This window comes from Aethalodelphis obliquidens, unplaced genomic scaffold, assembly GCF_003676395.1.
Source record: "Aethalodelphis obliquidens isolate GAN/ISIS:26980383/991018 unplaced genomic scaffold, ASM367639v1 scaffold67, whole genome shotgun sequence".
Classification (NCBI taxonomy): domain Eukaryota; kingdom Metazoa; phylum Chordata; class Mammalia; order Artiodactyla; family Delphinidae; genus Aethalodelphis; species Aethalodelphis obliquidens.
Genome location: NW_020838011.1, coordinates 9,689,109 through 9,714,411, shown reverse-complemented (window position 1 = coordinate 9,714,411; position 25,303 = coordinate 9,689,109). Strand labels below are relative to the sequence as shown.

Below are 25,303 nucleotides of genomic sequence, written 5' to 3'. Positions count from 1 at the left end.
CCTGACTTCAAACTATACTACAAAGCTATAGTAATCAAGACAGGATGGTACTGGCACAAAAACAGAAATATAGATCAATGGTACAGGATAGAAAGCCCAGAGATAGACCCATGCACATATAGTTATCTAATTTATGATGAAGGAAGCAAGAACATACAATGGAGAAAAGACAGCCTCTTCAATAAGTGGTGTTGGGAAAACTGGACAGCTACATGTAAAAGAATGAAATTAGAACACTCCTTAACACCATACACAAAAATAAACCCAAAATGGATTAAAGACCTAAATATAAGACTGGAGACTCTAAAACTCTTGGAGGCAAACATAGGAAAAACACTCTTTGACATAAACCACAGCAAGATCTTTTTTGAACCACCTCCTTGAGTAATGGAAATAAAAACAAAAATAAACAAATGGGACCTAATGAAACTTCAAAGCTTTTGCACAGCAAAGGAAACCATAAACAAGACAAAAAGACAACCCTCAGAATGGGAGAAAATATTTGCAAATGAAGCAACAGACAAAGGATTAATCTCCCAAATATACAAACAGCTCATGGAGCTCAAATCAAAAAAAACAAACAACCCAATCTAAAAATGGGCAGAAGACCTAAATAGACATTTCACCAAAGAAGACATACATATAGCAGTGAGGCACATGAAAAGATGCTCAACATCACTAATTATTAGAGAAATGCAAATCAAAACTACAATGAGGTATCACCTCACACTGGTCACAATGGCCATAATCACAAAATATACAAACAATAAATGCTGGAGAGGGTGTGGAGAAAAGGGAGACCTCTTGCACTGTTGATGGGAAGGTAAATTGTTACAGCCACTATGGAGAACAGTATGGAGGTTCCTTTAAAAACTAAAAATAGAGCTACCATATGACCCAGCAGTTCTAGTACTGGGCATATACCCTGAGAAAACCATAATGCAAAAAGACACATGTACCCCAATGTTCACTGCAGCACTATTTACAATAGGCAGGACATGGAAACAACCTAAATGTCCAATGACAGATGAATGGGTAAAGAAGGTGTGGTACATATGTACAATGGAATATTTCTCAGCCATAAAAAGGAATGAAATTGGGTCATTTGTAGAGATGTGGATGGACCTAGAGTCTTTCATACAGAGTGAAGTAAGCTAGAAAGATAAAAACAAGTACTGTATATTAACGTATATATGTGGAATCTAGAAAAATGGTACAGATGAACCTATATGCAGGGCAGGAATAGAAACATAGATGTACAGAACAGATAGGTAGACACAGGTAGGGAAGGGGAGGGTGGGACAAACTGAGAGATTAGGATTGACATATGTACACTACCATGTGTAAAATAGCTAGTAGAAACATGCTATAAAGCACAGAAAGCTCAGTGCTCTGTGATGACCTAGATGGGTGGGATGTGGGGTGAGTGGGGTGTGAGGGAGGTCTAAGAGGGAGGGGATATATGTATACATATAGCTGATTTACGTCACTGTACAGCAGAAACTAATACAACATTGTAAAGAAAATATACTTCAATTAAAACAAATGCAAAGCCAGAATTTTCTCTAGGAAAAGCTTGAAATAAAGAACAGGTTATTGAAATAGGGAGACTAGTGGTGGTGTTTTATTTACTGAGAATAAATGGTCACTTCTTCCTCATTTTTGTCATTTTCCCCAAATATAGCCAGAACAGAGAAAGTCAGAAAGAAGCCTCTCAAGAATACAGATATTTTTTTTTTGGTAAATCAATATTATTAAATACTAAAAGAAAAATTAACTTTAAAATTTTTTGCATTTAGAACTCCCATCTTACCAGGTTCTAAGAAAATAGGTTGGGCCATTGGAAATCTACTGAGTCAGGAAATTTGAGTTCTTAAAGTTTTATGTATCTGTCGGTTGGTTTAGTGTTTGGATAGGATTAGGGCCTGATTGTTGACAAGTCAACAAACTAAGGAGCCACTAGAGTTGAATGGCTAGAGTTGAATGACAATTTGAGGGCAAACTGTCTTGCTAAAACTTCAGCAGAAAGAAGACCTGGAAAAGGATAACATTTGCTTTTAAATGGGAATAAGGACAAATTTATGGCCACTGGAATATGTTATACAGATGGAACTATGCCTATGAGTTTGGTAAAAAAAAAAAAAATCTGAAATAATGGTCAATAAAAATACTATCGCATCTGGGCAATCAATACTCTGGTTTAGAATAGTATGTCCCACGCAAAAGGCTGAACTACCTGCATCTTATTTCCGGCTATAAAATTCAGATTCCTGGGTTTCAGCACAAAGCTACTGAGTCAGAATCACTGGGAAGAGGAACAGGAATTTACAGTATAAAGATGCTCTCTAGGTGACTTTTAGCCACACTAAAGTTTAAGAAACACTGTTCAAATCTCCCTTCTCCCCAAGACAATGAACGTATTCTATCTATGATAAACTAACTGTGTTGCTTTTTTTTTTTTTTTTTTGCTCTACGCGGGCCTCTCACCGCTGTGGCCTCTCCCGTTGCGGAGCACAGGCTCCAGACGCGCAGGCCCAGCGGCCATGGCTCACGGGCCCAGCCGCTCCACAGCATGTGGGATCCTCCCAGACCAGGGCACAAACCCGTGTCACCTGCATCGGCAGGCGGACTCTCAACCACTGCGCCACCAGGGAAGCCCTGTGTTGCTTTTTTTTAACAACATAGAGATACTATCCGATAATGGAATTGAGCAACCTTTAGTATTTGAAGTACTCAGAGGCATTAAGAAATTCTGATGTGCAGACCCTGTTCTATTCACCATTTCTGTGTGTTTCAGAAATCAACGAGACAGAAACAGACAACTTTCTAAACAATTGTAAGTTTAATATATTTATTAAAATTGCATTACCTGAATGAAAAATTTAACTCTGGATTATTTAGGCTTACTTTGTTGGTATTATAGGGTCAGAACAAAGTTTGATCTGTGCACAGCTCATGGTATTTTATCTTATTTCTGAGGCACATTTTATTGCAAAAGGATAAAAACTGGGAGGACTTTGGAATGGGTGTATGGGGCTTGTGGCAGATGTGTAGTGGAAGATAGTACAGTTGTTAAAGAAAAGGCAAAAATACTTCTCAATGTTCTGATTGCAGATATCTACAATATACTCTCATGAACATTTTCTAAAGATTATACAAAAGTAATCTGTATGTTGCTATTTGTCAGCTAGAGGCAGAAATTTAGTGTTACTCTACACTAAATAAAATCTTGATGTTATTAATCCCTATTGTAAAAATTACAGACAATTACGGGGTTGGAGTATAGACTGATGAAATTATTGAAGGCCCAGATAATATCTTCACCCATATTTAAAAAAAATACTGACTCAAGGCTTAGTATTTCCTTTCCCCTATAGCAGAGTACCCTGCCATGATTTAGAGAATACATTTGATATTTAACAGAATTAGTACACAATACATTTATGTTAAAAGATGAAAGGAAGTGTGTTATTCACCAGCTCAGAATGTTGGTTAATTCACAAACTTAACTAAACATAAAAACCAAAGGATAATCCCATTACCTAAATGGCATATATTTTTGTCACCAATATTTAGTGGGAACTTGCTATGTGCTAGTGCTGTGCTAGTCAACAGGGATATAAAATGGATAAGATTTACTCCTTGCTTAAGGCAGCTCATACTCAAATGAGACTAGATATATGAGACTAATGCATAAACAGAGTTCTAAAATAATAGTTCTCAAACAGGGGCAATTTGGCCCCCAAGTGACTCTGTCCTATTGTGGCATTTTGGTTATCATGACTGTAGTGGGGGGATGCTACTGGTACTAGTGTATATAGGCCAGGGATCCTTTAAACATCCTATTATGCATGAGACGGCTGCCCACACAAGGAATTCTCCATCTAACAGTGTCAATAGTGCCAAGATTGAGACATCCTGTTATAAACAATATCCCTCATACTAATATTAGACACATATACATACAATAATATAAACTAATATATATTAATCTATTATATAGAGAGATATATATACACAGAGTATTATTATTGTTATTATTATTTTGATGTAAGCATCAAGAAAGTCATAAGTAATCCAGTCTGGAGGCAAGGGAATTATTAGGGAAGGCATCCTAGAGAAGGTCATGACTGATTTAAATCTTACAAGATGAAAAGGAGTTAAATAAATGGAACACTACAGTTTAAGCAAAGGTAAGAGCAAGAGAAAATATTTGATACTGTTGAAGCACAAAGTATAAGAAATTTGAGACACAGTAACACAATTTGATACTTAAAAAACAACTGCTAACTAACGCATCATCTCTTTTGCAGGCTGCGGGACACGAAGGAACAAAACTAGAAGACAGAGTCTCAGGATTGTTGGTGGGACAGAGGTACAAGAGGGTGAATGGCCATGGCAAGCTAGTCTGCAATGGGATGGGATCCATCGCTGTGGAGCAACTTTGATTAATGACACATGGCTTGTGAGTGCTGCTCACTGCTTTAGAACGTAAGTCCTGAACCTTGAGAATGACTAAGGGTAAGCAAAGTGTACTGCGGCTTGGCAGGAAGGAAATACCTCATGAGAGATGAGTTTAATACAAATTAAAGATCATATACATATGAGAGTGGGAAATTCATAAACCTTAGTAAGAGGTTTTATAGTTTAGAAATGTAAATGGTACCAAAGTACATGTAGATAAATTATCCATTGACAACTACACAATAATTTATCAAAGGAAGCAGGAATTTGAGAGTCATCTATCAGAGATAGAGGCTAGGTGGATTGTAGGTTTGACCCTGATAGGGAAATTCCACGTTGTACGAAAAAATTAAATATGAAGAAATTTGGTAGTAACAAATTATACAACTGAATAGGTCGACTAGTTATATTTCAAGGAATTTCAATTCAATCTTCCAACCCAATGCAAAATGCCTACAGTATACAGGATAAGTAATGCTTTGTTAAATTATTGTATAACATTTTTGATTTTCAGAGAAATGTGTGGATAGGCAACATGGTGCACATAGAATACATTCACTTCTCTCATTCTGTACAGGATATGCTTTCCATATGTCCCCTGGAGTCAACTGATGCCCAGAAATGTCAAAAGGTCCTAGGATCTGGAGTGGGTGACTCAGCATGCTGAGTGGCGTGCATATCCTAAGAAACATGCCAAGGTGGAATTTCCACCTGATCTGACACCTGAGCCTTAGATTGGAAAGAGTTTGTATCTATGCATATAAACCATCATTTTAAAAAGAAAACTTACATGGATACTTTTACATTAAATTATTTAATATAAATAGTTATATTGGTAAAAATGGTAAAGTAGGATTTGTTCCTCATACTTTCTCCTCAGGTATAAGGACCCAGCCAGATGGACTGCTTCCTTTGGAGTAAAAATAGAGCCTCCAAAAATGAAACAAGGCCTCCGGAGGATAATTGTGCATGAAAAATACAAATATCCATCACATGACTATGATATTTCAGTTGCAGAGCTTTCTAGCCCTGTTTCCTACACAAATGCAGTACACAGAATTTGTCTCCCTGATGCATCCCGTGAATTCCACCCTGGTGATGAGATGTTTGTGACAGGATTTGGAGCACTGCAAAATGATGGTGCGCATCTGAGGAGAAAGTCAAATCATAGTAATTTAATTTGGTATTCTAAGGCATTTAAAAAATGGAATGCCATTATGCCAAAATATGTTTGTGGGTTGGTCATATGGACCGGGGCCAAGTCAGGCCCTACTTGTGAACTAAGTCATTTAGAAGACACATAAATTCCTTCAGGCCTTAGGTTACTATCAAATACATCACTACCACTATAGTAATTGTGCTTGGTAAGGTGTCTGAAAGAGTAAATATATCTGAAATTTTTACTAGGGTATTAACCACATAAGAGATTAGGGATCATTAATACATACACCCAGTTGTGAAGATCAGAGAATCATAAAGCCACCATTCTCCCCTGCTGAAATTATCTTCTAAGCTTAACAATGACAGAGAAATTACTTAAACAACTGGAGCTTCTTTCCTAGCCACCTAACTTCATTTAAAATAGTTAGAAAAGAATTCATTTCCCAAATTTTACTGTACCTGAAAAACTATATATCCTAAGATTCTATGCCACCATCTTATCTAATAATTAATTATAAAAGACTTTCTTCAGGTTTATAGAATATATGTAGATTTATAAATATGAAGTCTATTTTTTTCCTTTAGGAAGTAGTCAAAATCACCTTCGGCAAGTACAGGTGAATCTCATAGACACTAAAATCTGTAATGAACACAAAGCTTACAATAATGCCATAACTCCTAGAATGTTATGTGCTGGATCCTTGAAAGGAAACAGAGATGCGTGCCAGGTAAGTGGTTTGCTACATAATTTTTTGTTCACCTTTTATTTTTAAATAATTACAGCTTTACAGGAAGTTGCAAAGATAGTACAGAGGGGTCTCATCTTCTATCATCACAGAGGTCTGTCTCCCTTTATAACATCTATTTCCCTCCCCCAACACTTTATCATCACTAACACCTGGCAATCACCAATCTGTTTGCCGTCTATAATTTTGTAATTTTGAGAGTGTAGCATCATACAGTAACCTTTTTTTAGAATTCCACTTTGATTTATTTATTAGTGTTTTTGACCAGACTCTCTCTTTGTAAGAAAATTGTGTGGTTCCTCTAAGTTAAACACACATAACTTATCACAGTCTACTGGCGTTGAGATTTTACTAGTTTGAGTGGGGTTTAGAATAGAAAATGTACGTCCCTTTAAGTCTCTTTAACCCTCCCTCATTTATAATATTAAATATTAATAAATACAAATATTAAATATTTCCTCTCTATATGCTGAGAGCCACATCAAACAGTGTTTCTGCTTCAAGTGCCAAATGTAACTTAGAAAACTCAAGAGGAGAAGGGAAGTCTATTTACTCATAATTTGTTCTTTCTTTCCCTCTGGTTTTCTAAGATTATTTTTATATCATTTCTTTCCTGTTTCAGAAACTTCCTTTAGCCATTCTTTTAGTGTAGATCTGCTAGTGACAAATTCCCTTAGATTTTCTTTGTTTGCAAAATTCTATATTTCCTATTCATTTCTAAATCATAATTTTGCCAGATATAGAATTTAGGATTGACAATTTTTTTTCCCCAGCACGTAAATCATGGCCTCTGTGATCTCTGATGAGGAATCTGCTGTTATTAGAATTGTTTTTCCCTAAAAGAAGAGGTGTCATTTCTCTTTTGCTGTGTTCAAGGTTTTTTCTTTGTCTTTAGTTTTCAGAAGTTTGATTACGTATCTTGTCATGGATTTCTCTGGGTTATACTGCTTAGGGCTTGCTCAGCTTTTTAATCTGCAGGTTTATGTCCTTTGACAAATTTGGGAAATTTTCAGCCATTATTTATTTGAAAACTTTTTCAGCCTTACTTTCTTTTTTGTCTCTTTCTGGAACTCTAGTAACAGGTACGTTAGCTCTTCCATTATGGTCTCAGAGATCTCTAAGCTTCTGTTCTTTTTCTTTCCACTCCTCTTTCTCTCTGTTCAAATTGAGTAATTTCTATCATTCTGTCTTCAAGTTCATTGATTTTTTTCTTCCATCATCCCCATTCTTCTGTTAAGTACTTCTAGTGAGGTTTTTTTTTTTTTTTTTGTAGATTATAGTATTTTTCAGTTCTGAGATTTCCATTTGATCCTTTATGTATGCTATTTCTTTACTGAAACTTCTAAATTTTTTCATTTATTTCAAGCAGGTGGTAGTTGCTCGTTAAGATATTTTTGTGATGGCTGCTTTAAAATCTTTGTCAGATAACTCCAACATCTGTGTCATCTCTGTGTCAGTGTATATTGATTGCCTTTTCTCACTCAAGTCAAAATATTCCTGGTTCTTGGTATTGAGTGATTTTCAGATATATCCTGGACATTTTGGGTATTATGTTATGAGTCTCTGTATCTTCTGTTTTAACAGGGTTCCTCTGACATGACACCAAAGGGGGTAGGGAAGTGCTATCTTAGTCCCACTCATTGTCCTCTGACACCAGGGTGGTGAATAGTGCTTTGTTACTGCTGGATGGAGGTGGAATTTCAGGCTCTTCACTAGGCGTGGGTTTTTTTGGTTGTTGTTTTTTTGTTTTTTTAAAGGTTAGGGAAACTTATTAAATATAGTTTTCTTTAAATATTTTCTTTTTCCCATCCTCACCAACTTGTTGGATGAATAGAAAACCCCCCACCCCTTCCATTGAGGGGATTCCACATGTAAAGCCTGAGATAGTGAGGATGAAGTATCAATACAAAAATACCACTCTGGATGGGGTGTTACTGTTACTGGATGGGGTGTTACTGCTCCCCTTGTGGTCTCCACTGACCTCATGGGGTAGTGGCCTCATCACTGCTTGGCTCTCCACTAGGCCTCTTCTGACATCACCCTACTGGGAGAGAAAGTTATGCCTCCTTACCATTGGGCAGTAGTCCATGCTCCCCAGCTGGTCACCACAGAGGAGGTAGAGGAGGGCTTCATCATCACCTGGCAGGGATGAAAGAGTGGCTCCCCACTCAGACTTCTCTGACATAAGTCTGATGGGGGATTAGGCCTCATTAGATCCTGGTAAGGCTGGAAGTCTAGGCTCCCCAATTGGCCTTTGCTTATGGGGGTTGGAATGGGGCCACAGTTTTTTCTGTTATAGGCTGGAGTGTGTACTCATCACCCAGCTTCAACATTATCAACTCATGGTCGATCTTAGTTCATTCCTATATATTTTAACCCCCCAACCTTCTTCTCCCCATCCTAAACTCTAGATCTATTTTGAAGTAAATCACAGATGTATATGATTTCACTTGAAAATATGTCACCTATTCTACAATGCCATTTTGATAATAGTATTAGATGTGAATGTCTCATAAATTTGGGGAATTAAAGAGGAGAAACCAAGTTTAGCCTTGTGATTATAATATCCTGCTTTTCTATTTCAGGGGGGACCTGGCACTCATTTTCCCCCCTCTTTTATGTCTACTCTCCACAATTTTTGCCACTTTACTGCCTCCATGTATTTTTTTTTTTTTTTTTTTTTGCGGTACGCGGCCTCTCACTGTTGTGGCCTCTCCCATTGCGGAGCACAGGCCCGGACGCGCAGGCTCAGCGGCCATGGCTCACAGGCCTAGCTGTTCTGTGGCATGTGGGATCTTCCCGGACCGGGGCACGAACCTGTGTCCCCTGCATTGGCAGGCGGACTCTCAACCACTGCGCCACCAGGGAAGCCCCTTCCTTGTATTTTAATATCTCAAAAATCATTAATAACTTTATATGCAAAAACCTTTACTTGGGTGTCCTACTCCTTCCCATCTCAGTGGCATATGGCTACCTCCTCTTAAAATATGATCTTTCTTTGGGTTCTATGATCCTGAAATATGGTGATTTTCCCCTCCCTTCTTCTCTAACAACTCATTCCTGGTTCCTTATTTTGGTTTCTCTTTCTCTTCCTCTCTCCCTCCCTCTAAGCCTGGCTGTTCCTCAACACTCATTTTTTTTCCTCTCTATATACTCACTCAAAGAAATTATCTTTTCTTTAAGTCAGCTGTCACTTTAATGACTTCCAAATCTACATCTTCAAAATTAACCTCTTGCCCAAATTCAGTCTCACATTTTCATGTACTCCAAAACCGTTTCCATTTATATGTTTTAAGTTGTTAGTATAAGACTAAAATTTATGTAATTGCCATCTTCAACTCAACAGGCATCACGAAATGTTACCTGTTTTTTCATTTCAAGTTTCTCATTTATGTGGTTGGCTTTCATTATTCTTGGAATCTTCTTTTACTCTTAAATCTCCTTCACATGTAATCAATTAAGTCATGAAATATTTTTCCTCTTTACTATTCCTTCCAAATTTATCTCTTTGTCTTTATTCTTTCTTTAAAGACCCTACTCTATTCCTTCATTACTTCATATCTTGATCACTAACATTGGTTTCTAGTTTGGCTTCTTCTAGTTTTAAAAGTTTCTGTTGTGATATATATATATATATATTCTTTTTTAAAAATTTTTTTATTGGAGTATAGTTGATTTACAATGTTGTGTTAGTTTCTGCTGTACAGCATAGTGAATCAGTTATATCAGTTATACATACACATATTCTTTTATTTTTTCTTTGGCTGTGTTGGGTCTTCCTTGTGGCAAGCTGGCTTTCTCTAGTTGCAGCGAGCAGGGGCTACTCTTCGTTGTGGTTCACGAGCTTCTCATTGTGGTGGCTTCTCTTGTTGCAGAGCTCGGGCTCTAGGCGTGCAGGCTCAGTAGTTGTGGCTCGCGGGTCCTAGAGCTCAGTAGTTGTGGTGCATGGGCTTAGTTGCTCCGCCGCGTATGGGACTTTCCCAGGCCAAGGATGGAACCTGTGTCCCCTGCATTGCCAGGCAGATTCTTAACCTCTGTGCCACCAGGGAAGTCCCATACACATATTCTTGAATAAACTTCCTGTTATGTTTCTCACTAAACCACTCACTAAAAATAACTGAATTTATGGTAAAAATAGGGTTAGATACAGACCAACAGACCCCTCAAAGGCTATGCAACTTTGTAACCAGATAATTAACATCAACAACAACAAAAATAATTGTACCTTGAAAAATAACTTAGACAATGTAGGTAGACAGAATGCCCAGGGTGGCTGGTGGCTGACTTAAGGGAAGTTAAAAATGCACAGAAACAATAGAGTAGAAATAACTGACTTGCTGAGGCTGAGACAATGCACATGGGAGTATAGCTCTGGGCAGAGGAGGAACTCCGACCTGCCAGGACCCAAGAATTAAGCAAGCCTGGGCTGTGCCACTCTGGGCAGGGAGAGGGCTTCCTCGGCACAGACACTCTTAACATTTTCTTAAAATAGAGCCTCAAAGGCTTCCGCCTGTGCAATAGCTGAGCTGAGGCCTTTTCTTCTGAAGATTGCAATTCTACTCCCATTATTCTGGCTCCACTGCCTAAGACAAAAACACATATAAGCCATGAAAACTTCCACCTTATCCTGATATAACTCCCCTATTCACCAATCGCATGTGAGCTAACTAATGTTAACAGAACCCACTATATCTTTCTCTATTTGATACTTGCTGGCATTAACTTAGTTTTCAGCTTGTAATGCTGTTAGACTCACTGCTTTCTTTTTTTCCTTAATTACCTTATTCTCAGACTCATTCACTCCTGTCTCTTAAACAAATTTAAGCTTTATTGTCTCTGGCATCTTCTATTTCTTTTTCCTAATCTGCTATGTCTTCACATATGCCTGGGTTTCAATTATCAAAATGATTTGTTATCAAATAGCTTCATATAATACATTTAATTTCTATAAGCAGATTGTACACTGCTTGAGAGGAGGGCTCATGTGTTTATACTCTTTTTACATCTCCTACCACATATGAGAGTATAAGTAAATACTTATTGGTTAATTGATTTAAAAATTACAAACACATTATTTCTAATTGAGTTATTATTACTATTAGTTAAAATTTTTATGTGGACAAAAGAAAATTCACAAGGAAATTAGTATAATGTAAGGGGAAAGAAAGCATAGGCTTCTGAGTTAGATCACTCTGGATATTGAGTAGCATGTGATATCAGGAAAATTGCTTAACTTCTGTTGGCTCCAGTTTCTTCACTGCTAAAATGGAGAAAATGAAACCTAACTCCATGTTTTGTTGCCAGAATTACATGGGTTAATGAAATAATATATTAATTAATAGTTTCATATAGTGCCGAACACTTAATTGGTGGTAACTAGAGACCCCAGGATTTTTCGGGAAGATCAGTCAGCACCTTGTTTTTATGACCTGTATAAAAAAACAGCCCACTGGCTGTTTTTCACAAAGCACAAACAATTGGAATTTGTGGTTATATATAATATTTACTAAGTTCTGTTTTGTGCCAGGCTCTATGCTGAGCACATTGCATACACTGTCTTGCATAATCTTCAAAATTATCATTGAAGGTAGGTATTATTAGGAGCATTACAAATAAGCAAATTAAAGGTCTTAGCCAGCTTCGAAGGGCCAGACTTGAGATTTAAACTCAGGTGTCTGACCCTAATGTCTGTATTCTTTATCAGTAATAAATTCTTCACCCTTCTTTTGGGAGCTGTGTCAAACTGATAAAGAGTATGGGCAGTTATTTTGTCAGATGTATCAGACTAGTACTGTCCTGCCAAGAGGTGGAGTCTTTAATCTCTGTGTACTGAACCCTGAGTCTAAGCTGTTCTCCAGGTAGGGGAGTGCCTCCTTTATGTGAATTACTGGCATAGATAAAAAGCATTGCTTCTCATTTGAGCACACTGAAGATTTTTGAAAACCGCCCCTTTCATTAAACTCATGTTAGAAAAACAGCACATTTCTCTGTGAAAAACTGAAATACTAATTACCAATCTCTCCCTTCTGCTTTAGGGTGACTCCGGAGGACCACTGGTTAGTCCAGATGCTAGAGATATCTGGTACCTCGCTGGAATAGTGAGCTGGGGAGACGACTGTGGGCATCCCAATAAACCCGGTGTTTATGCTAGAGTGACTGCCTTCCGGGACTGGATCGCTTCCAAAACTGGTGTCTGAGAGAGAACAACCTAGAAGAATGGAACACATTTTTGTGTAGAGGCCGTTCTTAGAGATATAGAATTGCAGAAGTCATGCAGATCACCTGGATGTGACTGATCGAACTAAACTATCTGCTATTTCCTTCCTAGCTCTGCTTCACTTAGCATCCTGCTTCTGCCAGATGGATTCTGTCCCAACTTGCAGTCACTTGTTTTCTATCATCAAATTTTGGCTTGTTGACATAAATTTCTCATGCATACATACAATCTGAAGCGATCCCCTCCTTCATTTCCCCAGTTTCTCTCATCTCGGTAAATTTCCACTTTCAAGGTGCAGGACAAAGAGTAAAAGGAAGTATGAAAAGGAAAGAGCTACATTTTTATGTACAGGAAAGTATTAGGTGTTTTTTTTCTTAATGAAATGAGGAAAGTGATCTTAATCATTATGAAAGCTCAAGCACACAGACAGCGGAATACCAAACACTTCATGACGGCAAAAGAATGGGAACTAAAGTTAAGGAAACAAAGAGAAACCGAAATACAACTTTATTTTCATTTCCAGCAAACAAGAGATAAGTGTGGGGAAGATTCTGTTTTCTTGTGGCCTATAATAATTATACAAACTATATAATGTACTTATTCTAAGTTAAAGCAAATAATATTTATTTAACATTGCACTACTGAGAATGTCAATATATAATAATAAAAAATAAATATCATCAATTTGCTTGATATTATAATATAATAATTCAAGAGGAAGGGGAAGATGGGGAAAATGTCACCAATCAATTTATTGCAAATTCTTTTAAAGTCTGAGGCTAGAATGAAAATTCACTTAAGAACAACCAGCATACCTTATGTGGTAAGATTTTTGTATGGTTGGATAGGAGGAAATAAAAACAGAATCAGTACAAACTACTGAATGAAATGGAATTATCACCAAGTGCTTGTGTATTTGTATTTAAAGCTTTTCCAAACTGCAAGGCCTTGAAGGGGAATAAGGTCCAGGTGTTAGTGTGTAGCTGTAGTTGTGCAAATGAAGCTAGAGGTCAGACCTCTATTTTGAAATGACTGCAGATTCCCCTTCTTACCACTCCCTCCCCCTCCTCCACATTTCCAGTCAGTGCTTGGACCATGGCCTCTTAGACTCTTCTGGGCTCAGGGGGAAGACATCATCGCGAAAGCTGCCTCCTGCTACCTCTAGCATGACACTGAATTTCTCACTGCCTAGATATAAAGTTGATGAGAAAAAGCCTAATATCAACCACCTTCATAATTTCAGCTCTGGTAAATTATTACTGAGTTGTTAGATACACAACATTCAAGTGATCTAGGCACTGTGAAGTTAGGATCAGTGCCATGGCGTACAGGCCTGTTGGTGGTGAGATTTCACGGAATCTTTCCATTACCCTTTCCTCATTGTGTATAGCTACTCGTGTGAGTTCTGTATTGTACCGTAACCACTTTGAAAGAAACATTAGTAGAAAAAGATTGATTTTTATCAACCTAAATAATGCTGGTATATGAACTGATAAAATTTAGGGACTTGGCTAAAATAAGGTAGGAAATCTGATATGAACTGACAGCATTAAATATTTTGCAAAAACATATTTCATTTAATGAACTCTTTTGAAAAAAACTGAGGAAAATGTTGAATTTTAAACAAAGACTTAAGTACATTTCAAACTTAATTTCTCTCAGTGTTCTGTTAAAAATTGGTTCCCCTTGTTTGAGTATGTTTTGCAGTTGGGCCTCTAGGTAGCACACAGGTAGATCCAGGGAAGCAAGCCCTTGGGATGTTCAAGTAATAATGAAAACTGTAGTAAAACCGAAAGAATACAATTCATCTTTGCGAAGGCATTTAAAGATGAATCCATATAAATTGACACCATGAGTAGTATATTCCAGATTTCTGGACGTGACTTTCCAAATTAAAATAAATTTTATAATGTGATAATGAGGAATTTCTTTGGCAAACAAACTTGAAGAGATTTAAATTAAGGAGAAATTTTAGAAGTTTAATTTCACAATGGCATCATATTTCTCAGAGAAATATTTCTGATATTTTTTTTTACAAAAGATTTGAGAAATAGAGGTTAGGCCACAGTGAAAATATGAGCAATAGTTCAAATTTTATGTGCACAGAGAAATAGATAATACTGTATCATATTTTTAAAATAACTTTCTTTGAAAGATAACTTATAAAGGGTTTCAGCATTCCTGGACATGTCTGTTTTAACCATCTCGTTGGAAAAAGTTAAGAAGTCATGACTGAAATAATACTTATTAACTGTGCAAGAGGGCAGGCCATTTCTCAGCGACATCTTTTATCTCTCTTCCCACAGTACCTAATAAAGTGCTCTGTATATAATAGTCTTTCAATAAGTGTTGTTGAACTGACCTTTTATTTTTGTATTATGCAGAAAATATAGCTTTGTTATTATTTACACATTGATTTAACACATTTTTGACCGGAGACATATTACGGCCACAGGCATTAGTTTCTGCAAAAATCCCCCGGTTAATAATGTGTTAAGAAGTAATCCCAGATTTTACATTGTGTGACTTAATCCAGTTATTTATACACACTAAGCCTCAGTATACTCACTTATAAAACAGGGATAATAATATTTACCTCAAACACCATTGTAGAGATCAAAATGAGATATTTCGAAGTGCTTAGCAAAGTTCTTGGAACATAGTAGGTGCTCAAGAAGCAGTGTTATTATAACTGTTGCTGTAACTACAGTCTTATTTTATACAATTGCTACTTGATCACAATAGCTTGAATAAGTATTTTCAAAATGAAGAGATGAGCAGGTCAACAGAATGCACTGACTTCTTGTTTAATTTTAATTCTACAAAATAAGTTTTATTAGGATCATTCCAAAAGAGATTGTCAAGTTGTTCTCTGTTATTCTAATTTTTCATTTCAACTTTTAAAAATGATAAAACCTTATTAACCATAGAGTTACTGCATTACATGAAGATCTACAGTCTAATTCAAACGATGCCTCCTCCATGAAGCCTTCCTTGACTCCCTCAAGTGGAGATAACATTCTTTTTTCTGAAATTTCTTACCACTTAAAAATAACATTTTTATTTTCAGATAATCATAGACTCACACAGAGTTGTAAAATGTAATACAGAGAGATCCCGTGTATCCTTTATCCAGTTTCTGGCAAAGGTAACATCTTGCTTAGCTATAGTACAATATCACAACCAGGAAGTTGACATTGAGACAATCTATTAACCTTTTGACATTTTATGTTTTTAAAACATGCAGTTATTTGCATGTGTGTGTGTATTTAGTTCCATGTTGTTTTTTATCTCATGTATGGATTTGTGGGCCACCACCACAGTCAAAATGCAGAATAGTTTGATCACAAGGACCCCTCACGCTACCCATGGCCATCTGGCTCCATCCCTACCCCTGTTCCCAGTCTTTAACCCCTGGCAAACATTAATCTGTTCTCCATCTGTATAATTTTGTCATTTCAAGAATGGTATATAAATGGAATCATACGATATGTAAACTTTGGAGGTTGGCTTCTTCACTCAGCATAATTCCCTTGAGATCAATCCAAGTTGTGCGTGCCACACACACACAATAATTCATTCTTATTTTATTGCTGTGTAGTATTCCACAGTATGGAAGCACTGCAGTTTGTTTAACCATTCATACATTGAAGGGCATTCAAGTTGTTTATAGTTTTTGGCTACTATGAATAAAGTTACTATAACATTTGTATGTGGGTGTGTAGGTTTTTGTGTGAACCTAATTTTCATTGTATCTTCCCATTTTTTTCTCAATCTTATATAAAGTACTATGCAAACACACATCAATTGTCAACCCTAACCTCCTTTGGTGTACAAATTTTACATTTACCACTGTTCCTGGTGCATCATCCTATGTACTTACACACTTAGAAACTTTGCAGGACCAATTATATGTTCAAATACAATAAGACTATATCTTAATAATAGTGTTATTATCTTAATATCTTTTCATGTAAAAATAGGGAATTTAATAATTAAATTCTGTGACGTTCAAGAAATTCACAAAACATTTTCAAAGAAACAACTTTCAGCAGAAAGCCAGTGCAGCAATAATGTTTTTTAACTCTAGAATATTTCTCTTGTTAGTTCTAGCACTCTGGTGGTGTAAATTAACAAACATTACTGATGTTCAGGTTTCTTCCTGCAAAATGAAGCCGCCATACCATGGATTGGGTGACTAATAAACAACAGAAATGTGTTTCTTGCAGTTCTGGAGGTTGAGAAGCCCAAGATCAAAGTGCCAGTTATAAGACAAATAAGTACTAGAGATTTAATGTACAATATTATTAATATAATTAACACTAAAAAGTAATTTTATATTTAAAAATAAATATGAGGACAGTATTAAATAAATTGCACTCAGGGTGCCATTAAAAATGGATTTTTTAAAAATCTAAACAGACATTACTCCAAAGAAGACATACAGATGGCCAAGAGGCACATGAAAAGATGCTCAACATCGCTAATTATTAGAGAAATGCAAATCAAAACTACAATGAGATACCACTTCACACCAGTCAGAATGGCCATCATCAAAAAGTCTACAAACAATAAATGCTGGAGAGGGTGTGGAGAAAAGGAAACCCTCTTACACTGTTGTGGGAATGTAAATTAGTAGAGCTACTATGGAGAACAGTAGGGAGGTTACTTAAAAAACTAAAAATAGAGCTACCATATGATCTAACAATCCCACTCCTGGGCATATATCCAGAGAAAACTATGGTTCAAAAGGATACATGCACCCCAATATTCATTGCAGTGCTGTTTACAATAGCCAAAACATGGAAGCAACCTAAATGTCCATTGACAGATGAATGGATAAAGAAGATGTGGGACATATACACAATGGAATATTACTAACCCATTAAAAATAATGAAATAATGTCATTTGCAGCAGTATGGATGGACCTGGAGATTATCATACTAAGTGAAGTAAGTCAGACAGAGAAAGACAAATATTATATGATATTGCTTGTATGTGGAATAAAAAAATGATACAAATGAACTTATTTACAAAACAGAAGCAAACTCACAGACTTAGAAAAAACAAACATGGTTACTAAAAGGGAAAGGTGGGGAGGAGGGATAAATTGGGAGTTTGGGATTGTGTGAATACACACTACTATATTTAAGATAGTTAACAATCAAGAGCCTGCTCTATGGCACAGGGAACTCAGTATTCTGTAATAACCTAAATGGGAAAAGAATTTGAAAAAGAATAGATATATGTATAACTGAATCAATTTGCTGTATGCCTGAAACTAACACAACATTGTAAATCAACTGTAATCCAATATAAAATAAAATTTTTTTTAAATGTACTTTTTTAGGTCCGCTCTGCAGCAGGCCCAGTGAGGCCACCCGGAATTCGGGGCAGCCGGGGACTCGGCCTCCGCCCTCGCGGCCCTCTCGCCGGGGAGACCCAGGACGGCAACGCCGAGCCCTACCCTGGAAGTGCTCACAGCCCGGCGCCTGGACTGGGGACTTGCTGCATTTTGGCGTAAATTGCAATTGATTAGGGATCATTTCTCAGACTCAAGTTAGAAGTGAGAGTTCAGATAAGTGAGGCCGCCACTGCTGCTTTGAACACCTCAGAAGGGGAGAATGCATTTATCAGGAGTGAAAAAGAAGAGCTTGCTAGGAGTCAAAGAAAAGAATAAAAAGTCCAGCACTAGGGCTCCTTCTCCTACCAAATGCAAAGACCGCTCTGATAAGCAGTTCAAGGATCGCTCTAAAGATAAGGGGGCCACCAAGGAGTCGAGCGAGAAGGATCGTGGCAGGGATAAAACTCGAAAGAGGCGCAGCACTTCCAGTGGTAGCAGCAGCACCAGGTTTCGGTCCAGCTCGACTTCCAGCTCGGGCTCCAGCACCAGCACCGGCCCCAGCAGCGGCTCCAGCTCATCTTCAGCATCGAGCCGCTCAGGAAGTTCCAGCTCATCCCGCAGCTCCAGCTCCGGCAGCTCCCCTGGCTCTCCGAGTCCTTCTCGGCGCAGGCAGGACAAGAGGCGGCGTTCCCGCTCCAAATCCAAACCACCCAAAAGAGATGAAAAGGAAAGGAAAAGGCAGAGCCCTTTGCCTAAACCTACCAAAGTGCACATTGGAAGGCTCACAAGGAATGTGACCAAGGATCACATCATGGAGATATTCTCCACCTATGGGAAAATTAAAATGATTGACGTGCCTGTAGAAAGGATGCACCCGCATCTGTCTAAAGGCTACGCATATGTGTAGTTTGAGAATCCAGATGAGGCAGAGAAGGCGCTGAAGCACATGGACATGGACGGAGGACACATCGATGGCCAGGAGATCACTGCCACGGCTGTGCTGGCCCCCTGGCCTCGGCCAACCCCCTCCCCCAGCCCCCCGGCGATTCAACCCTCCCAGGAGAATGCTGCCACCGCCTCCCATGTGGCGCAGGTCACCCCCACGGATGAGGAGAAGGTCGCGTTCCCCTCGGCGCAGGTCCCCTGGCCGCCGCAGTCACAGGAGCCGCTCCAGCTTCAACTCCTCCCGATACGCAGGGCCACCGAAGCTCTGCCCTGTGACTTGTATCGCATCCAACTCACTTCTGTCATTTTTTTAGCCGAAGGAGGATCGGTAGGAAAGAAATTCCTCACTCAGGGGCAGGCTTCGAAGGTGAAGGCAGTAATTGCCCTGGCGGCAGAGTTCCGGCTGCAGGAGTGTTGTTCGTTTGGGGTCGTGCTTATAAAGATGCCCTCCAGTTTTCTGGCTAGAAATCTTCAACATTTCTAGTTCCTGAGAGTCAGTTTAGTGGCAAAGCCAGCAGGGATGAGCCGGGGGCTCCAGGAGGTGGTACAGCCCCAGACTGGGAGCATGTTTTCCCGTTCCACAGGTGACCTGGGGCCGATCTGGTGGCCTGCTCGTGCCCTAACCTGTTGACCTGCAGGGTCCCACAGGAAAGGGTGTGCTTTTATGCAACTGCCGTTCCTGTGAGCCTGGCCCTGCTCTCCTGCTTGAGTCCTCTTCTGACCTCTAGGGCCAAATACCCAAAATGGTTCTTTCCATGTGTACTCATGTGCGTGCACACACACACACACACACACACACACACACATACACACACACACACACACACGTCTCCCTTTCTCTCTGAAACTGGTAAGCTGAGAGCCATCTCTGTCGGGTCATCACAGAAGCCCCCCGTTGTGTTGGTATTCATGGTGGTCGTGCAGGTTACCTTGGCAACGTGTACATTGTTTTTTGGCTTTTATTGTACAGTCAGTACTATATATGTAGGTAGAACTCTAGATGGTGCTACTAATCTGCAAATCAGAATTTCAGCCAGGAAAGAAGACTTACTGGTCCAGGTGGAATAATTCTGAGGGGAAAATTAGAATATTTATACTTAAAAACTATGATAAAAGAATTCAATTGCTCTTTGTGATTGCATTCTTAAAAATACTCAGGTGAAGTAGTATAAAATATTAGTATTTTCAGGACACTAAAAATATTTTGCAAACCATAAGAAAATATGTAGTATCTACAACTTCAGTAGTTCTTTCCCCAGTAATTTGGAAAGTATTTGCTAAGGATAAATTTGTAATGTTTAATTATACGAACAAAATCACATTTATCACATAAATATATTTATAGTTATAAAGATTTTACAATAGCCAGGACATGGAAACAACCTAAATGTCCAATGACAGATGAATGGATAAAGAAGATGTGGTACATATATACAATGAAATATTACTCAGCCATAAAATGGAATGAAATTGGGTCATTTGTAGGGATGTGGATGGATCTAGAGTCTGTCATACAGAGTGAAGTAAGCCAGAAAGAGAAAAACAAGTATAGTATATTAACGCATATATGTGGAATCTAGAAAAATGGTACAGATGAACCTATTTGCAGGGCAGGAATAGAGATGTAGACATAGAGAATGGACATGTGGACACAGTGGGGTAAGGGGAGGGTGGCGCGAATTGGGAGATTAGGATTGACATATATACACTACCATGTGTAAAATAGTTACCTAGTGGGAACATGCTATAAAGCACAGGAAGCTCAGCTCGGTGCTCTGTGACAACCTAGGTGGGTGGGATGGGGGGACCAAGGAGGTCCAAGAGGGAGGGGATATAGGTATACATACAGCTGATTCACTTCACTGTACAGCAGAAACTAACACAACATTGTAAAGCAATTATACTCCAACTAAAAAAAAAAAATTTGAGAGTAGGGGTTTTAAATACCAGCAGTATATTTAAAATTTTACACATTTAGCTATGTAAATAATGGGTACTCATTTTCTTCTTATGAAAACTCCATCTGAAAATGGAGTGCACTGAAATGTGTAACTCTTGACAAGTTTTCTTGGAAAAAGTCATTTAGTTATTATAATAACAATATTCACATATGTTTCAGGTATATTAAATTTCGTATCACATCTAACCTCTTTAGATCGCAGATGTATTCTTTTCTGCATCTTTCATATCTACCTTCACAGCACCTTGCAAGGTGCTCGGCAGTGTAGTAAGTTTTCAGTACATATTGTTGACAGGCTCTTTATTTTGCTTTCATACAGAAATAATTTCCTTTTGAATAGCTTACATATTAATTTTTCAGAAATTTTGCTGTGAAATATAACACAGAAAAGAACACAGGAAACAAAGGTACAGATCAATACATTGTCACAGAGTGAATAGCCATGTAATTACCACCTAGTCAAGAAATAGTACACTGCCAGCATCCCAGAAAACAGTAACCTAGACTTCTAACTCTATATTCTACATCTAATTGTGTTTGAATATTACAGAAATGAAATCATAAGGTATATATTATTTTGTAACTTTTCATTTGTGAGAATTATCTATGTTTCTGCACGCATCTGAAGTTCTTTTACTTAAAATGCTGTGGAATGTTTTATTATGTAAAAATACCACAAGGTATGGTATTTTGTGGTAATACTTTTTTTTCATTGTGTGAAAACTTTGCTGTCTTCACAATCATTAAGACTATTTCCTAAATTATCTTCTAAAACTTTATTATTTTTCCTTTTACATTAAGATCTATGATCCTCCTATAGTAGAATGCCATGAAGGGACCAAGTATCATTATTGTTTTTCATAGAGATATCCAATTCAGTCATTGGGCATATACTTTCATTTAGCAAATTGCCTTTCAGGAACCCAACTCAAAGCATGTTGGGTTTATCAACCACCCTTACCCAGTGTGGGCCCTGGATTCCAATTTTTTATGCTGTTGCCCTGATATTGTCAGATGCCTTACTCAGCTTTAGCATACTTTTCAGAAATAGCAGCTCCAAATGGCAGGCTAACCCAACTTCTTTGAGTTTATCTTCGCCGAGATCTTGGCCCTGAAATTTTTATCTTGTTATCTCTATGACCTCGTCAACAGAATTTCTAACTATTTATTTTACCCATCTTTCCTACTATAATTATCAGAAGTGTTGGACTGAATTCCTTAGTCCATCATTACAGGAAATGCCAGACCCATGTATTTTTTTTTAAAGTGTTTATTGAATTTGTTTGCTTCTGTTTTATGTTTTGTTTTTTTGGCCCCGAGGCATGTGGGATCTTAGCTCCCCGACCAGGTCTCGAACCCGCACTCCCTGCATTGGAAGGCGAAGTCTTAACTACTGGACCGTCAGGGAAGTCCCAGACCCATGTATTTTAAAAAAAAATTTTATTGGAGTATAGTTGATTTACAATGTTGTGTTAGTTTCAGGTGTACAGCAAAGTGAATCAGTTATACATATATCCACTCTTTCTTAGATTATTTTCCCATATAGGTCATTACAGAGTATTGAGTAGAGTTCCCTGTGCTGTACACTAGGTCCTTATTAGTTATTTATTTTATATATAGTAGTATGTACATGTTAGTCTCAATCTCCCAATTTATTCCTCATTCCCCTTCACCCATAGTAACCATAAATTTGGTTTCTACTTCTGTGACTCCATTTCTGTTTTGTAAATAAGTTCATTTGTTCCATTTTTTTTTAAGATTCCACATATAAGTGATATCATATGATATTTCTTTCTCTGTCTGATTTACTTCACTCAGGATTACAATCTCTAGGTTCATCCATGTTGCAGCAAACGGCATTATTTTGTTTTTTTATGGCTGAGTAATATTCCATTATATCTATGTACCACATCTTCTTTATCTATTCCTCTGTCAATGGACATTTAGGTTGCTTCCATGTCAGTCCCATATATTTTTAAAAAATTAATCTTGATTTCACTACTCACTATCTGGGTGATCTTTGACAAGTAACAAACTCCTTGAAGTTCAATTTCCTCATTTGTAAAATGGGAGTGGCAAAATTTATCTCATAGAATTGTTGAAAAAATTAATATGAAAGGTATATAGAAGCTTGGAAGATGCAATATAAAACTGATAGTATACCTTCAATGAATGGCAGCTATTATCTTTGTTATATTAGTGATGATAATAATTATTAAGATGATGATGAAAACAGTAAGAGTTCTAAGTACCTCTGTCTACCACATTGCCCTATTCTCCTAATCTAAAAGTGGTATAAAGTTAATCTCACAACATTTATTTTAAGTGAATCAATATAGTCTTCAAGTAATGATTGCTTCCAGTTTTTAGATTTGCTCAAGACATACTTTTAATAATTTATCCTTGATTTTTTTTTTTACCCAGAATTTTGTCAAACTCAGTGGCAAATGATTTTCAATAACAACTTTTCTCTTTGCGAAGACCTAGAGGGGTGGGATAGGGAGGGTGGGAGGGAGGCTCAAGAGGGAGGGGATATGGGGATATATGTATGCATATGGCTGATTCACTTTGTTGTACAACAGAAACTAACACAGTATTGTGAAGCAATTATACTCCAATAAAAAAATAAACTGTGTTATCTCCACTCTTGTATTCCTCTCATCTTATGATTCATCAAAATTTCATAAACATTAGCTATAATGCTGCACACAGTTTCATTTGTAAGTACTCTTAGTACCTAGGAATGTAATTCATCTTACAAAAGACTGAAACCTATTGAACAGCAGCTTGGTCTCTTACAGTCTTTTTATTAATGTTAGACTTCAGTTCACTATGTTACAAGGGTTGGCAAGGAAAGTCAATCTTCTTTCAACTTTCCTTAGTCTGAACAGAGTATATAATGCAGTTACAGTTTTAGCAAAAAAAATTACCAATGCACAAGAAACGGTGTTTTAATCTAGAGGATTTATAGGAAGTGGGCGGGCACTCAAGTATCAGAATATTTGAATTTGATACATATACATCACTTTTTAATTTTTTTAAAATTTTTGGCCATGCTTCAGGGCATGTGGGATCTTAGCTCCCTGACCAGGGATTGAACCCACGCCTCTTGCATTGGAGGCACGGAGTCTTAACCACTGGACCACCAGGGAAGTCCTACATCACTTATTGACTAACAGACCTATTGACTAGGTTAATAGGTTACCCAGGTTACTTGAGAATATGAAGGTAGCTTCCTAGTGATGGACTCATGCATTCTATAGATAGGGAATACTGTAGCTCCCATTCTAAGTTAACTACATGACATCTTGGTCAAAAAAATACACCATGAGTTTGATAAATATGAAGTAATTCCCTAGATCTGGATCATGATCGACTATTGATAAAACTGAGCTTCTGGTTTTGCTATTTTGAGAAACAGGTTCTGTTAGAAGTATGCTTATTAAGAAACAGTGTCCTGAAAAAGGCCACTGTTACCTCACTAGACGAGCTAAACCAAATATTATTGTAAATGCAAAAGAAAATAGTATAAGAGCCAAATACTATGTAGGAATAAACAAGCAATAAAGAGAAAGGAGAAGAGGTACTTGCTTCCTCTTCCAGACAATGAAACTGTAAGTGCTTATTGAGAACCTGGAATGTATGAAAAATTAGTAAAATACATAAACCCTGCACTTTAGGACCTTATCATCTTCTTGGGGAAACAAGTATGGCACAAATAGAACAATAAATAGTAATTAGTTGTTGTGAGGTATGTGCAATTTTATGACAGAAAATATTAAAATTAATGTGGACCAGAGTTATTGCAGAAGATTTGGTAGAAAGGTTTAAGGTGGCTTTGAAGGATTTTGAAAATTTTGAAAAGAAATGTATTTGGATGCAAATGTCATGATAATGTTTGGGGGGAAATATAAACCCAGGAAGAGGAAGTGCTGTCATGAGATGGATAATTCCAGCTGCTACAGAGCATTTCATTAATTCTTATCCAAGTTTGTTAAGACACTGAGACTTCATAAATGAATTGAAACTGGGACATGCAGCCTATGGGAAATGTATTGGAACACATGTGCATTCTATAATATACTCATTTATGATGAGTTCAACCAGATCATTAATATATAGCATGACATATTGTGATTTTCCATTACAATTGACAGGACTTTTGTGGTTATGGGACCAAGGGGAGAAAAAGTGCATAAGTACTGAAATTTTAGGCTTTGTTCAAGATGGAAGAAAGGCTTATACTGTTTCAGCAGCAACACTGTTTATCCGTGGAAAGTTGAAGAACCACGTCATTCGGTAGTTGCCATTTTTGACATTAGAAGCAAATCAAAAGAAAAAAGAGATGAATATGAAATGATTGATATCTAATATAAATATTTTATATACATCAGCTTCAAATCTTTAAGTCTTGTTTTAAAAAGATAAATTGACAGTAAATGTAATATAACATCTCTATGAGTCA

The 25,303-nt window shown here is 37.5% G+C and overlaps 1 protein-coding gene and 1 pseudogene across 2 annotated transcripts in view; both read left to right on the top strand.

Annotated features, from left to right (window-relative positions):
• Positions 1–16,296, top strand: part of TMPRSS11E (transmembrane serine protease 11E) — a 53,781-nt gene extending 37,485 nt beyond the window's left edge. For both annotated transcript variants that reach the window (XM_027089670.1, XM_027089669.1), the window contains exons 6-10: positions 2,798–2,836; positions 4,314–4,491; positions 5,345–5,604; positions 6,211–6,353; positions 12,407–16,296. In XM_027089670.1, coding sequence (XP_026945471.1) covers positions 2,798–2,836; positions 4,314–4,491; positions 5,345–5,604; positions 6,211–6,353; positions 12,407–12,568 — 782 coding nt within the window. In that variant the 3' untranslated portion in view covers positions 12,569–16,296. The remainder of the gene's footprint in view (positions 1–2,797; positions 2,837–4,313; positions 4,492–5,344; positions 5,605–6,210; positions 6,354–12,406) is intronic.
• A 1,360-nt stretch (positions 16,297–17,656) lies between these two features.
• LOC113611064 (RNA-binding protein with serine-rich domain 1 pseudogene) lies at positions 17,657–20,299 on the top strand (annotated as a pseudogene).
• Positions 20,300–25,303: the final 5,004 nt, after the last annotated feature.